At 42.6% G+C, this 12,448-nt stretch overlaps 1 protein-coding gene across 6 annotated transcripts in view; it reads right to left on the reverse strand.

Annotated features, from left to right (window-relative positions):
• The window catches only part of GRIA3 (glutamate ionotropic receptor AMPA type subunit 3), a 160,153-nt gene that overhangs the window by 39,851 nt on the left and 107,854 nt on the right, over positions 1-12,448 (reverse strand). For all 6 annotated transcript variants that reach the window (XR_015702587.1, XR_015702589.1, XR_015702588.1 and 3 more), the window contains exon 11: positions 7,295-7,671. Coding sequence is in view for 3 of the 6 variants with exons in the window: in XM_087748578.1 (XP_087604704.1) it covers positions 7,295-7,671 (377 nt within the window). In the remaining 3 variants the exon portion in view is untranslated. The remainder of the gene's footprint in view (positions 1-7,294; positions 7,672-12,448) is intronic.

Consider the following 12,448-nt stretch of genomic DNA (forward strand, 5'->3'; position numbering starts at 1 on the left):
GAGAGCAAACTCAGCATGCACCTGGTCTTACCCAGTTAAACTCTCTCCAGTCTTTCAGTGAAAACAAGGACAGTCAATTAAGAAATAATTCATCTGAGCCAACCTCACTGGAGGCTTAGAGAGGAACAAGCTCTCCTGACTTCCACAGACCCTTTGCTAGAGAAGTCTTTTGCCAGAAGACTTCTGTCTTCTCTGCTTGCCCAGCCTTTCCCGGAGGCTGGATTTGCCTGCTGTGACATGCCAGCATCGTGTCTCTTTGGGGGCTGCCCAGCTTGGAGGACGCGAATGTAATTGCATTGACTCTCAAAGTGTAAGATGTAGGAAACTGCAAAAAGGAATCCGAGTAAACATGCAAAGGAATAAAACAAAAATGATCCGGTATCCTTCTTGCATCACAACCTAGCAGGAATTACAGACTGAATCTGCATATTGAAGTGAGGAGAGAGGCTGGTTTGTTTTACGTTAACTAAAATTTGCATGTTGCACTGTTCCAAGCCAAGCGTATTCCTCCTTTATAACCACCAGAGCAACAGAGAAGGAAGCATAAAAAAATTTAATTGTGTCCTGGTTTTGTTGTGGTTTTTGTTTTTTAAAAGGATACCATAAGGACTAAAAAAAAGCTGATTTGTAAACATATAATTACAAAATGCCTAGTGGTCAGGAGGTCTAGATCCTGTCAGTAAGAGCTCTTGATGCTTTAAAGCAATTGAACATCAGGCTCAAAATATTTATTTGGGGCTGAAAGATGCAAGTGCCACACTGCTCAGCTGGGTGGAGAATTTCACCGCCATGTACAGTGCTTATTCTTCAAACAGAGCATGTTGATAAGGAATTATTTCAGGAGCTGAGACAAAGCCATTTCATATGTATTCCCTTAACTCTACTGATACCAGTGGAGGAAGAATCAGTCCCAGATAGATTAAATCTGTGGAACCTGGGTGCTGTAGTCCTCAGTTTGTGTGAAAGGAAGAAACAGAAAGCAAGAAAACTCTTACCTGTTTATTTGTTTCCTTCAAGACCCTCAGTGCCATCCCCAGACAGTGGGTACAAGTTGTCCTACCAACAGATGGAGACAGGAAAAAAGCAAAAGTCTCTTGACGTGCCCCCACCCCACCCACACGGGGGGGTAGCTGGTAAACTGCCTAGTCTTGGCCAGAGCCTGGGATTGCCTGAGCCATTAAAAAAATCCCATTAAATTATTAAGAGAAAAGAAAGAAAAAAAAAATATCCATCCAACATTAAAGAACACACCAAAGAAAAAAAAATGCCAACACAATAAAAACAGAGAGAGCAATCTGGAATAGGTTAGAGGAATGTGGAGAAACAAACTAAGAGGTGGAGCCTGGCTGTTCTCCACTCTCCTCTGCCCAAGAAACTGAAGCAGCAGCTCCCACGGAGAGGGCAGATGCAGGCTGGTTCCCATGGATGACAGCATGCACCACCTGCCAGCCCAGTTAGCACTCCAGGGACTGCTGCATCAAGTCAGGACCAATGTGCAAGGCAGTTCAGGTGGTTACAAAGCTTAGGGAAGCTTGAGAGGTGAAGTATCACCTCTTTGTCCATCAGGAAGCAGTGACTTTCGAGGTGTGAACTCTGAGAGACATCGCCATCGCTCTGGCCTGCGTGTGCTTCCTCAGGGCAGGCACACATCCGCCAGATCACCGGCAAGCGGAGGCAGCTTCCCGGCTGTTCTTGAGGGCCTCCCAAGAGGATAAAAGGCTACCAAATTTCAACCTGGGCTGTGCTGCAGCTGTGCTCGCTTACAGAAGGCTACTGAGTAGCTGCAAAGGTAAGTTGCAGAAATACAAATCCAGAATAATGTAGTAAGTCAAGGAATCTCTCTACCTCGCTCTACATTCTTTGTAGGTGTCAAGTGAGTATCTGGGGATTTTACAGATGGCTAAAGTCCCTCCTGGCCAGCTCCCTTACCAGTTAGGGTCTTGGCTTTAGCTGCTTTATAAAACTCGATACCCTACACACCGAACAGCCTCTTACACGGGCTGACATAATCTTAGCCAACTACAAAGCAGCGCCTGCTGAACTTGTTGCGTTAAGGCTCCCTTTGGAGCCAGCAGAGAGAAGAAGAGACAGACACCGTCAGAAAGAGATTTATCTCACTTGCTGTAGTGTGGGATAAGTCTGAAGGTGCCCATCTGTCTCATGACTTTGGAGGGAACCGAGATGCCTAACTAAAACACAGCCTATTGCTTTTAGATGGCTACGTCAGGTGCAGTTCATCTCCCTTTTGTTCATTCTTTCACTACATGCTTTCCACCTTCAGAGAAGACCCGGAGTTGGATTCCTCCTCCCTGCAGCGAGGTGGGCAGTTTCAGAGCCAGACTGAGCAGAAGTCTGGCTAGCAGGTACAGCAGATGAAACATCCACCTGCATGCAGCAAGACTAGCTTTATCGGGGGTTTCCAGGTTCCCGTGGCCCTCTTGCTTTACAGTAGGTCTTGAAATAGGAAGATGAAAAAAAAGACTTGCCAGGGTGTTTAACTAAATTCAATGGAACTATTGGGAACAAAATAGTATGTGTTCATTCTCCCTGTAGTTTCCCATAGGAAATGTCTCACTTGCACTGGTAGCTGCCCCTTCTGTTAGCAGGACAGATGGGTTGCTGGGATGAAGATGTGCAGAAGACAAGCATTTTCCAAACCAGTGAAACCTCAAGCTCACACTGCTGTAACAATAAAAAGTCTGTGTTCAGCTGCATGCTCATACAGCATATTACACACAGAGAAAGGTAAAAATATCTTGCCCCAGACATCTTGCAACCTGCATGAACCAAGTCAGACAGATACAGGACGAAAAATGGAGAACAGGTGAGAGGCAGGGGAAGGTGGGCATGGCTGGATCCCTTGACAAAGACGGCACTTCCCTGAGGGTCCTACACGCAAGAGAGGGGTCTTGCTAGATGAGGACTAGAGCTGTTCTCGGAAGAGTTGAGGTCACTTGGAAGAAAACTGGATGTCACTACAGAGTCATTTCTCCCCGAGTTTTCCAATGAGCATGAAAAGGAAGATTAAACAGCTGCTACTATGAAGCAGTCTGGGCTGAGATAGCTGTGATTGGTGGTAGCACAGGATGGGGCAAAAGAAAAACAAACCAAACCACAAAGCTGACTCTGAAGGACAGACAGACAGACAGAGAGAGCTGAAGAACAAGAACACGGACGAGCATGGCCTGGCAGCCTCCTTGTCCAAAGGACCCCAGTGTCCCCCAGTCCATCTGCTGATATGAAGACTCCTTATACCCACTGCAGGGGCTGGTGTAGAGGGATGCAGGAGAAAAAGAGTTAGTACATAAACACTGGGCTGGTAATAAGAGAATACTTGTATGGTTTGTACTGTGAACCACAGAAATGTTTGTCCATTACTCAGATAATAATTATAGAAAAATCAATCACAGCTTTTAATACCAGCACCACTTTTTCTGATGAAGACGTACCTATCCAAGTGTGCACTGTTGTAATTTAAAACCAAACAACTAATGCTTTATCCCCGCATGTCGTTTTCCAAATTACCTCAATAAATACATACTTTGCACGACATTATTTTAAAGTGAATTAGAGTGTTAACAAATGAGAGGAGTAACAACGACCCGGAATAACAGAATTGTAACTCAATTATCAAAACAAGGTCAGACGGTGGTTTCAAAAGGAAGTAAACAGGAAGAGTGCATACCTTGAGAGGAAATTTAAAAGGAAGCATGGAGTCAAATGAGAGCAAATTAGTAACAAGAGAAAAACAAAATAAATATTCAAATTCACATTCAGTTTCCAGAAGAATAATACATTCAATCAAAACCTCATTTTTTAATGAAAATAGCTCGAATTTTGTTCCTACTCCTGGCCAGAGAACAGATTTGATTTCCTATAGTACACAGAAATAATAAGCTGCTCACACTACTCAATTTTTAATTGGGCTCTTCTGATCGATACAAGATGGCTGTTATATTGACAAATAACCCTGAACAACAACTGGTCTAGAACCCCTCCATATTCCGAGCACACCTCACCCGGTACCCACCAAGCTGCGAGCTGGGTCCCTGGCTCGCAGGCCCGGCCAGCCCCCTGCCTCTCCTGCCAGCCTCACGCAGCCAGGCCGCCCTCACCGCAGCCACCAAGACAGAACACAATACATAACAGCATCTAAAGCGCTGACTTGAGATGCTTCCATCATAGGAACTGGCAGTGGGAGTTTCAGAAATATCTAGTTAAACAGCTCTCCTTGCTATTTTGAAAGTCCCACAAAGTCATTCCCATGGCCTTTAATAGGAGTCTCTTGAGTCTTCTGCTGTGAAAACAGGGATCTAGAAATGCACCCTCTTAAATGACCAACCTCATGAGATAATTTTTAATGAACACCCTGTCTTTTTCCATCAGCAATTAATTAATCTAGCCTCTTTGTTCCACATGAATAAAGAGCAAAATGAAAATACATGCTCTCACAGAGATTTCAAAGATACTTTCGCTCAGAACAGTGTTACAAATTTGACTGTTTTCTCCTGATTCCATTTGCTGTACGCATCTTACATTAAAGCGAGTTTAATAATCTACTTTTGATCCATCAAAAGTGAATTTTCAATGCTTTAGCTCACTATGCAGAAAACACAGCAGCCTTTGATAGCAGAACAAAACTGCTGGAACAAATGTTGATTCCATCAAGGGATGCGCTAACCCCCATCCTTTGGCTGCTATCTGATTCCGTTTAGACGACTCCTATTAAATACAGAGAGGAGAGTATAGGGATATATCCTCTGGAATATCCACACAGCATACTCACCGAGGATAGATCTAACTAGTCATTAGATGTCACAGCTGTTCCACACAAAGGCAGCTGAAAGAGCCTTTATCAGCAAGTACAAAAGTGATCTCTCCAGACTGCTTGTCGGCATCTCTCTACAAGTGCTGTATGCTCTCATATAAGAAATTTATTCAGACAAAACTCACAATGGAAGAATGAAGCCCCTTTTAATGGCAATAAAATAGTATGAAACATTCATATAGTCAATGTACTGTGAATGGCGTAACCTTACAAAGATACGGATTAAGAATGGAATACTTGGGAATAGTCCCTTCTACGGAAAAGAAATTTGACATTTAATCAACTTAAATCAACATATTGGTCAAAGGAACGGTGTTTCTGGAATTTAAACCAAGGTATTAAATTTCTCTTTTTTTCAGTAACAATGCCTGTAACTGCCTGGAATCTGTTATCATGAAAGATAACAAAATAACCGGACAATGTCTTCAAACGAGGGCCATGTATTAATACTGAGCTAATAGCTTCTGATGGACAGATAAAATAAATAGATTTACTGCTGTCTCTTTTTTTTTTTAGGTATTTCCAAGGCACTTATCATGGTAGTATTGAAAAAAACCCAGAATATGTTCCACTCGTTATATAAAGTAAATGGCTGAACATGTCAAAGAGTCACATGAGAGCTTAACAAAAATCCTATGCACTTCTATTTAACTGTCAATAAACAGACCTAGCGGAAACAGTGCAATGCCTGCAGCTTTCCATGTGATGTCCCAGTGCTTATTTCCCGGTCCTTTATATTGGGCACACACATGGTCAACAGCAATTTAAATGTTATCACTACTTATCACCTTTAACAGCAAGTAGAGAGGCAAAGTTTCAGTACAGAACTTAGGAATAAAGCAGAAACACAGTGTATAAACAGGAGGAGAAGGCTAACAGCCATAACTGTACAGGGAGGCAGCACACTCCAACACCGATAACTCTGCGAACACTAACGCATGGTCATGTCCAGGCAAAAATGTGTGTGCGTTTTACGTAGGATATATATGCATCTCTCAATAAAGATGAAATCTAATTGCTGCTATGAAGACTTTTAGAACATATGCATGACTTGCATCAAATACCAACAGGCATACGCCAGTATCTCTGAAAGTCCTGGATTTCGCTGCAATCATTAGATTTGAATGTGCAATGACTGTGAACTTCAAGGACCATTATTGCATTATAACAGGTAAAATCATGATCCTTTCCGTGCAACTTCATAGGAGTTTTGTCACTTGCGTCAGTGAGGCTACTCAAGATCCCTGCCACTCTATGGACGGGGAAAATCAGGCAACTTTTCAATGATTCAGGTACTGAAAAAGGTACACAAATATGGAGATCAACAAGGTGTATTTTGAATATAAGTGCTTAGTTAGAAAAGATCTGTCTCTCTTGCTTTAATTAGCAACCTTGTTAACAGGAAAAACTGCATCCTGTTTGTACTAAGAAGGTATTTTTAATGATTACAATAGCTGTAAACTGGTTATTGAAGTATTGTCATACAAAATAAAACTACTGCTCCATCACTAAGAAACTAGATAATTTTACTGCTTATCACAGGCACATCACCGAAGTATTTTACCAGTGTAAATGTAGAAACATTATATATATTGTTCAAAAACCATTTGTGGTATGCACTGTTCAATTAGAGAGAACTTCACTATTCTCAGGTGGTTTTCAAAATGCTTCTTTAAAAAAGAAATGTAATTCTACAGTAGTTAATACCAGTGCTCTCTGTTAAATTGGAACTAATATCAAACATGTTTTACTACAGCCTTATTCAGAAAGACTGTCTTCATGAATAAGAAAAATCTTTGTGGAAACCGGCAATGCTTATTAGACCATATTGACTATGAACACAGGGACAACAGATTAGACTGGATTGAAATAACGATACACATACGGGGTAGTATGCAATAACTGTTAGAGGGGCACATATGGAGACCTGAAGATATGAAAGATGGTGGTAAGCAAATTAGTAATAGATGAGAGGATGGTTCAAGAAGAACAAAACTAGAGAAATTAGGCACAAAGGAAAGTAAAAAGACTAGCAGAAGCCATGATGGGAGTGGAGGTGTTTTAAAGTGCTGTTGCATGTGACTTTTTTAAATAAACAATTATTATTTTGCAAAGCAGAGTATGTTATATGCACCAAGGAGATGACCGTAAAATGAGATATGCAGCAAAAACACGGTAGCCCTCCAAGCATTGCTGAAAACAGAAAACCCTATGCATTTTACAGCCTCAACATGGTGTATATAAGTTTGGCAGAAATGCATAAATGGCATTATAAGGCAATGCCACTCGCTCTGGAGGTGAATGTTAGCAAGCGTGGTGGCTTGATGCTGATGCCTAGCATTGAATGGAATGTCAAAATAAAAAATTTTGAATTAAAAAGAAATTTGAAAAAGTAACATATATGCACCATGGCATCAGAAAATGACCATAAAATGCAAAAAGGTGATGGAGTGATACGGAACAAACCTTGGAGAAATATCGCATCCTTGCTGCATAAAGGCACCCAGGGAAAACCAAAGGCTGTTAAATATTCCAAACTCATTTGGAGGGTCGGGAGGATTCTGAGGGTCACGTGGTTCTTCACTGCTGTCTTCCAAGTGCCATTCGTAAGGGCTGAATCTGCTGACTAGGAAAAGAACTACGCTGACGCCAATGTAAGCAAAGACTATACACATCCAAATTTCGTAAGCCAAAGGATCCAGGAAAGAGAATACGCCCGGTTTAGATTTCTGGGGCTTCTTGATCATGATGGAGATGCCCAGGCTCATAAAGGGTTTGGAAAAGTCTATGACTTCTTCTCGCACCAGTGTTATGGTGAGGGGGGCAACAGCTATATCTGCTCTCTGAAAAGGGAAAACAAACCCAAGTTAGTTACAAAACAGTTGCAACATAATCACAATCTAGAGTCTCAGACTAATGAATCAGATGGTAAATTACAAGAGTGAGTAGGAAACATTTTCTTTGCAGCCTATTTTGCAGTCACTGAAGTTCAGGACTACGTGATACTGATAGAAAATTATTAACAAGAAAATTACAATCAAATCTGCGCAAGGGCCTCACGGCAGAGGCAGATATGTACCAACATGTATTTCGTTTCTATTAAGTTAAAATGGATGAATAAGCACTACGCAAACTGGACAGTGAGATGGCAACTAAAACGATGTCATTTTCTACTAATGGTCTGTATCCACCCATCTGTCCTGAAAACTTTGGGCAAATTACGTGTTTGTTATATTTTAATTTTCCCTTTTCCATTCTTTCAGCAAGTTCTCTTGCTTTACTGATTAGTTAGTCCAGGATCTTTAAAAGGAACCTAAGTAATCAGTCACTGAATTTCAGCTGCATTTGGGTGCTATCACTCATATCCTCCTTTGAAACCCCATTGCGATAAGGGACAGAAGATGGTAAAATTGTGGGGTGATAGGAACCAGACAGCCCACCCTTTCTGTGGTCACCGAAGAACAATAATACAGATTTGTGAGTCCCTGAGAAGTAAACAGCCTGGGTTATCTGAGAAGAATGCAAAGTAGTATTTTTTAGTATAATGTATGCCATCCTATTTTACAGAACTTAGCTCTACAGATCTGTAACACAGACTGTGCTCTGGGGCTGTGTCATCTGGAAGCACCACCTCATCTCATTGCATCTGTCATTCACCAGCGTGTTGGTATATCCTGAACCAATACCCTTCCCTTCAATCAATACATCTTTGCTGCATTCCACGGGAAGGTAAGAATGTGAAGTAAAAAAAAATTACTCAAGTTACCTGATTAAAAATGACATTCCAGAATAGATTTTCAACATATTTAATTGTATCTGTATTTCTATGCCAGAAAGATTCAAGTCATGCTGTTTAGATAACCTAGCCTTGATTCAGCCAAGTACTTAAGCAGGTGCCAGCATTTGCAACGGAGGGGACTAGAATGTTAAAAAAAAACAACTGCTTTTCATTTAAAAATTATTGTTATGAGAGTCTGCATACCTACATACACTCTTTTGTAATCTTCTATTTTAAACACTGTAACTATTCACGTTATTGATACTTTTAAAGATGGCCTTTTGTTGGTAATTAAGAATTTCAGAAGGAAAAAATGATTCTTAGGGAATGTTTAACTTACCAGTACCTAAATTACTGTGCACCTTTTAAATCAGATTTTTGTTTCCCACTAGTAAGTATGTACCTCTTTCTGGTGGTAGATTAACTTCTGATTAAGTAGAAGTTGGAATAAAAGTTAATAGGAAATGTTAATAAGAAGTGATTAAAATCTGTGCCATAAAATAATTGAATATGCCTTTATGTAAATCTGATGGTGATGTACGTGACTTTCATTAATATCTGATCTGTTCCTCCTCCTAGATAGTTGTTTGGTTTTGGTTTTTTTTTTTGAAGTTTAATAAGCAGAAATGGCGAAGGCTTCTCATAAGGTTAATCTCAGTATCACACACTCTGTGCCAGCTGGTGCCTCCGTGGCAATGTGCAGCCATGCCCCAGGCGCTTTCTCGGGGTTTTAAGACTGCGGCTAATGGCAGACTTGTCAGACGGAGGACAGACCCTCTACGGCCCTTCCCACAGCAAGCCTCCCTCCGCGAAGTACTCGTCTGCACACACGACCTCTAGATTTTCTCCAGCTGCTCAGGAATAGCTCTCAACAGTTTGTACTGGCATGTGCAACTACAAGGTACGTGTACAAGTTCAAGTTCACTGCTTGGAATAATCAGATAAACCATGCCTGTGCGCGTAAGGAAGCCGTTCGGAAATCATGGCCCTTGGTGTACCCTCTCTCAGCCCCTTTAGACATTCATGCGTACTAGGACGTTGCCCTTCCCCTTGAGTGACTGCTTTCCTGGAGGAGAAAATCCTCACCTGATTTGTGGTCACTTACTGCAAAAATCTAGCTTAACGTGGTTTGAATATAAAAACTGAAAATGCCGTCTGCCTTTGGATGCCTGGGTGCTTACTGGCTTTGCAGATGAACGTGTTAATCACCTACGTAACAGAGAAACTTGGGGGGACACGGGCAGAGTGTGGTGAAGGGACCGGATGATGCTGGAACTTGTTCACTGATTAATTTCCACAAAACATATATTTGTCTTGTAGCTGCTGCTTGTTGAGCTACTGTTAAATATGAGATGTCTGCAGTCACTAAGTATGAGATGCACACCGAATATCAGTTTTAAATGTAGTCAGAGTCCACGGCTGGCTGCAAGACTAAGCATTTTGACCATGGCTACTGCATTTCATGTTGAACTAATGAGGTACTTACAAATTAATCCTTATTAGAGCAAGCTTAATGGATCAGGACCCCTGCAGACACAGCAATGATTCCACGCGAAGTGAAGCTTAGGCAGGAGGCAGGTGCCTTACTGCCTGGCACTTCTGCACATGGACAGCCCGCCTTGGAACAGCTTGTCAAAGTAGGAAAAGGCTGGTTCAGCTCTAAGAGCATTTAGTTTCTCTAGCGTTTTCCTGGACTCGGAGAAATTTAATTCTCCCAAAGTATTATTTTAATTGCCAAAGTAGGCACGGTGGAGCTCCTCCTAAGTGCTGATGCAGTGTGCAATAAAGTCTGCATCTCCTTCATGAGCAGCTGAGTTCATGCGGGATGTTCCTGTGGGGTCTTTGGGAGGATGAAGCTGATGCTGTGCTAAAGCACAGACAAATCAGTTTTTAAAGGCCTGATTGTTACCATGTCCTCATTCATATCATACAGTACGGATTTCTTTGTAAATGATTTAAAATTGCATTTTAATATTACAAGGGATACAAGTATTTGCTTTTCTGATACATTTCTGTCTTCCCGCTTTCCTACCATTTTTGATAGGCGTTCAATATATTGGAAACACCAACAAACACCCTCATGCCTTAAATGAATATGGCAGCAATTGTTTTCTGCAGAGGGAACAAGCATGGGTTCAGACACAGGGTCTCAGGAAACCATCAACAACCAAGGCACCCAGAGTGGAGCAGCTACAATCCAGCACCCGAGCCTGGCTCCCCACCACTTCCCTGAATATTAGTTGCACTAGAGAGGTTAAAAACCAGACCGGTCTTTGCTTATTTATTTAGAGATATAGTATTTGAAATGGAGAGCTTATGGAGAGCTCTAAGCACCCTAAAGGATCATTAATAATTGCAGCACAGTTGTGAATTTCCCTCTCTGTTATGGCCGCAGATAAGCAGAACCCATAAAAATTGAGCTCGATTACAAAGAACACAACCACAACCACAAACATGCCCTTCCCTCTGCAGAACTGGAAGGGGGTTTAAGAACCTCAACAACTAAGCTTTGCTAATCACTCATGACTAATGGCATTTCAAACATCATCTTCACTGCATTTGAGCCGGGCGAGAAATGTCATGGATTCCTCTGAGGCTTGTTCTGTCTTTGCCTACTAGTGTGGGAGGGACGGATTTAGAGAGGACATGCAGCACAGAGGCGCTACCCACTCTGTTCAAAGCTGACCCCAGGGGGCTGCAAACCTCAAGACTCTTAAGGGGAGGGAGAAAAAATAGCAAATGGAAATATCCCTCTACATGGACAAAGAAAAATGATAAGGTGTTCCACGTCTGTAATCCAAAAGGAGGGATTGAATTCTTCTGCTTACAGACCTAAAGATGAGTCTTCCTAACTTCAAAGCCATCCACTAGAGACAGCAAGAGATAGCAGCTCTGCTCTGCCTGTACGTGCTTCTGGTCATTCATGCTTGCAGAACTGAACAATTTCTTTGCTAGTTGTCGCTTTTCAAGAAGTGGGTCTGGGCTAGAGTCACTCTGCAAGGCCTGTGTGTGACGGAAAGCCAGCCAGCGCTCAGACTATGGGCAGACCGGAGCAGAGGGACAGTGCCCGATTTCCACCAGGAGCCAAACCTCCAGGCACCCCAGCAGTGCTGAATGCAGGTAATACAGCGGCGTCGGAAGAGACTGCGCTGGAACGATGACTGACTCTGATCACATTTTAGGATTTCTCAGTGCTGTCTGAGGTTTCCAGATATCAGAAAAGGGTGTCAGAGAGAGCAACACATCACCTGTGGTATCTGCTGGTAAAAGCAACCTTGTAAAGAGAGTCCAGTGTACCAAAGGATATCAGGGTGTGTTGAGAGGCCAGGTCATGGGGCCAATGTGTTTTTAACACATTAGCTCACACTTCTTTAAAAACAACAGCTGACATCTGACTAGCAATAATGCTGCACTGAAGTCTTAATGTCTATTAGCTGAGCAGTGTAAAAAGGTATTAAGGTTGGCCTGCAGTTGGCCTTGTCTGCTGTAGTTTGTCAATGTTAGGTCCATGCGTGCTTTATGTGGATGCCCACAGTTCCTTCTGAGGCACTACTACTGCAGGCAGAGGGAGAAATCAAGGGTACACCTGCTTTTTGAGCTGCGGATATATGTGTGCTTCCTCTGTCTGTGCTCCGACGCAGGTCAGCTGAAGTCTGGGACCATGTCAGGGTGGCTCTGTGCCAAGGCTGCGGTCCTGTCCCGTGGCGCGGTGCGGTGCCACCACGGCTCAGCAGCTGCTGAGCAGGGACCAGGCATCTGTCCGTGCGTGTAGAGGAGGAGGGTCCGTCTGAGCCGTGGGGCAGTGGCACCTCACGGTTGCCTTTGGGCACTTGTACCTGGGC

The sequence above is a fragment of the Nipponia nippon genome, unplaced genomic scaffold (assembly GCF_047370975.1).
Source record: "Nipponia nippon isolate SJK-2023a ecotype South Korea unplaced genomic scaffold, ASM4737097v1 scaffold_12, whole genome shotgun sequence".
Taxonomy (NCBI): domain Eukaryota; kingdom Metazoa; phylum Chordata; class Aves; order Pelecaniformes; family Threskiornithidae; genus Nipponia; species Nipponia nippon.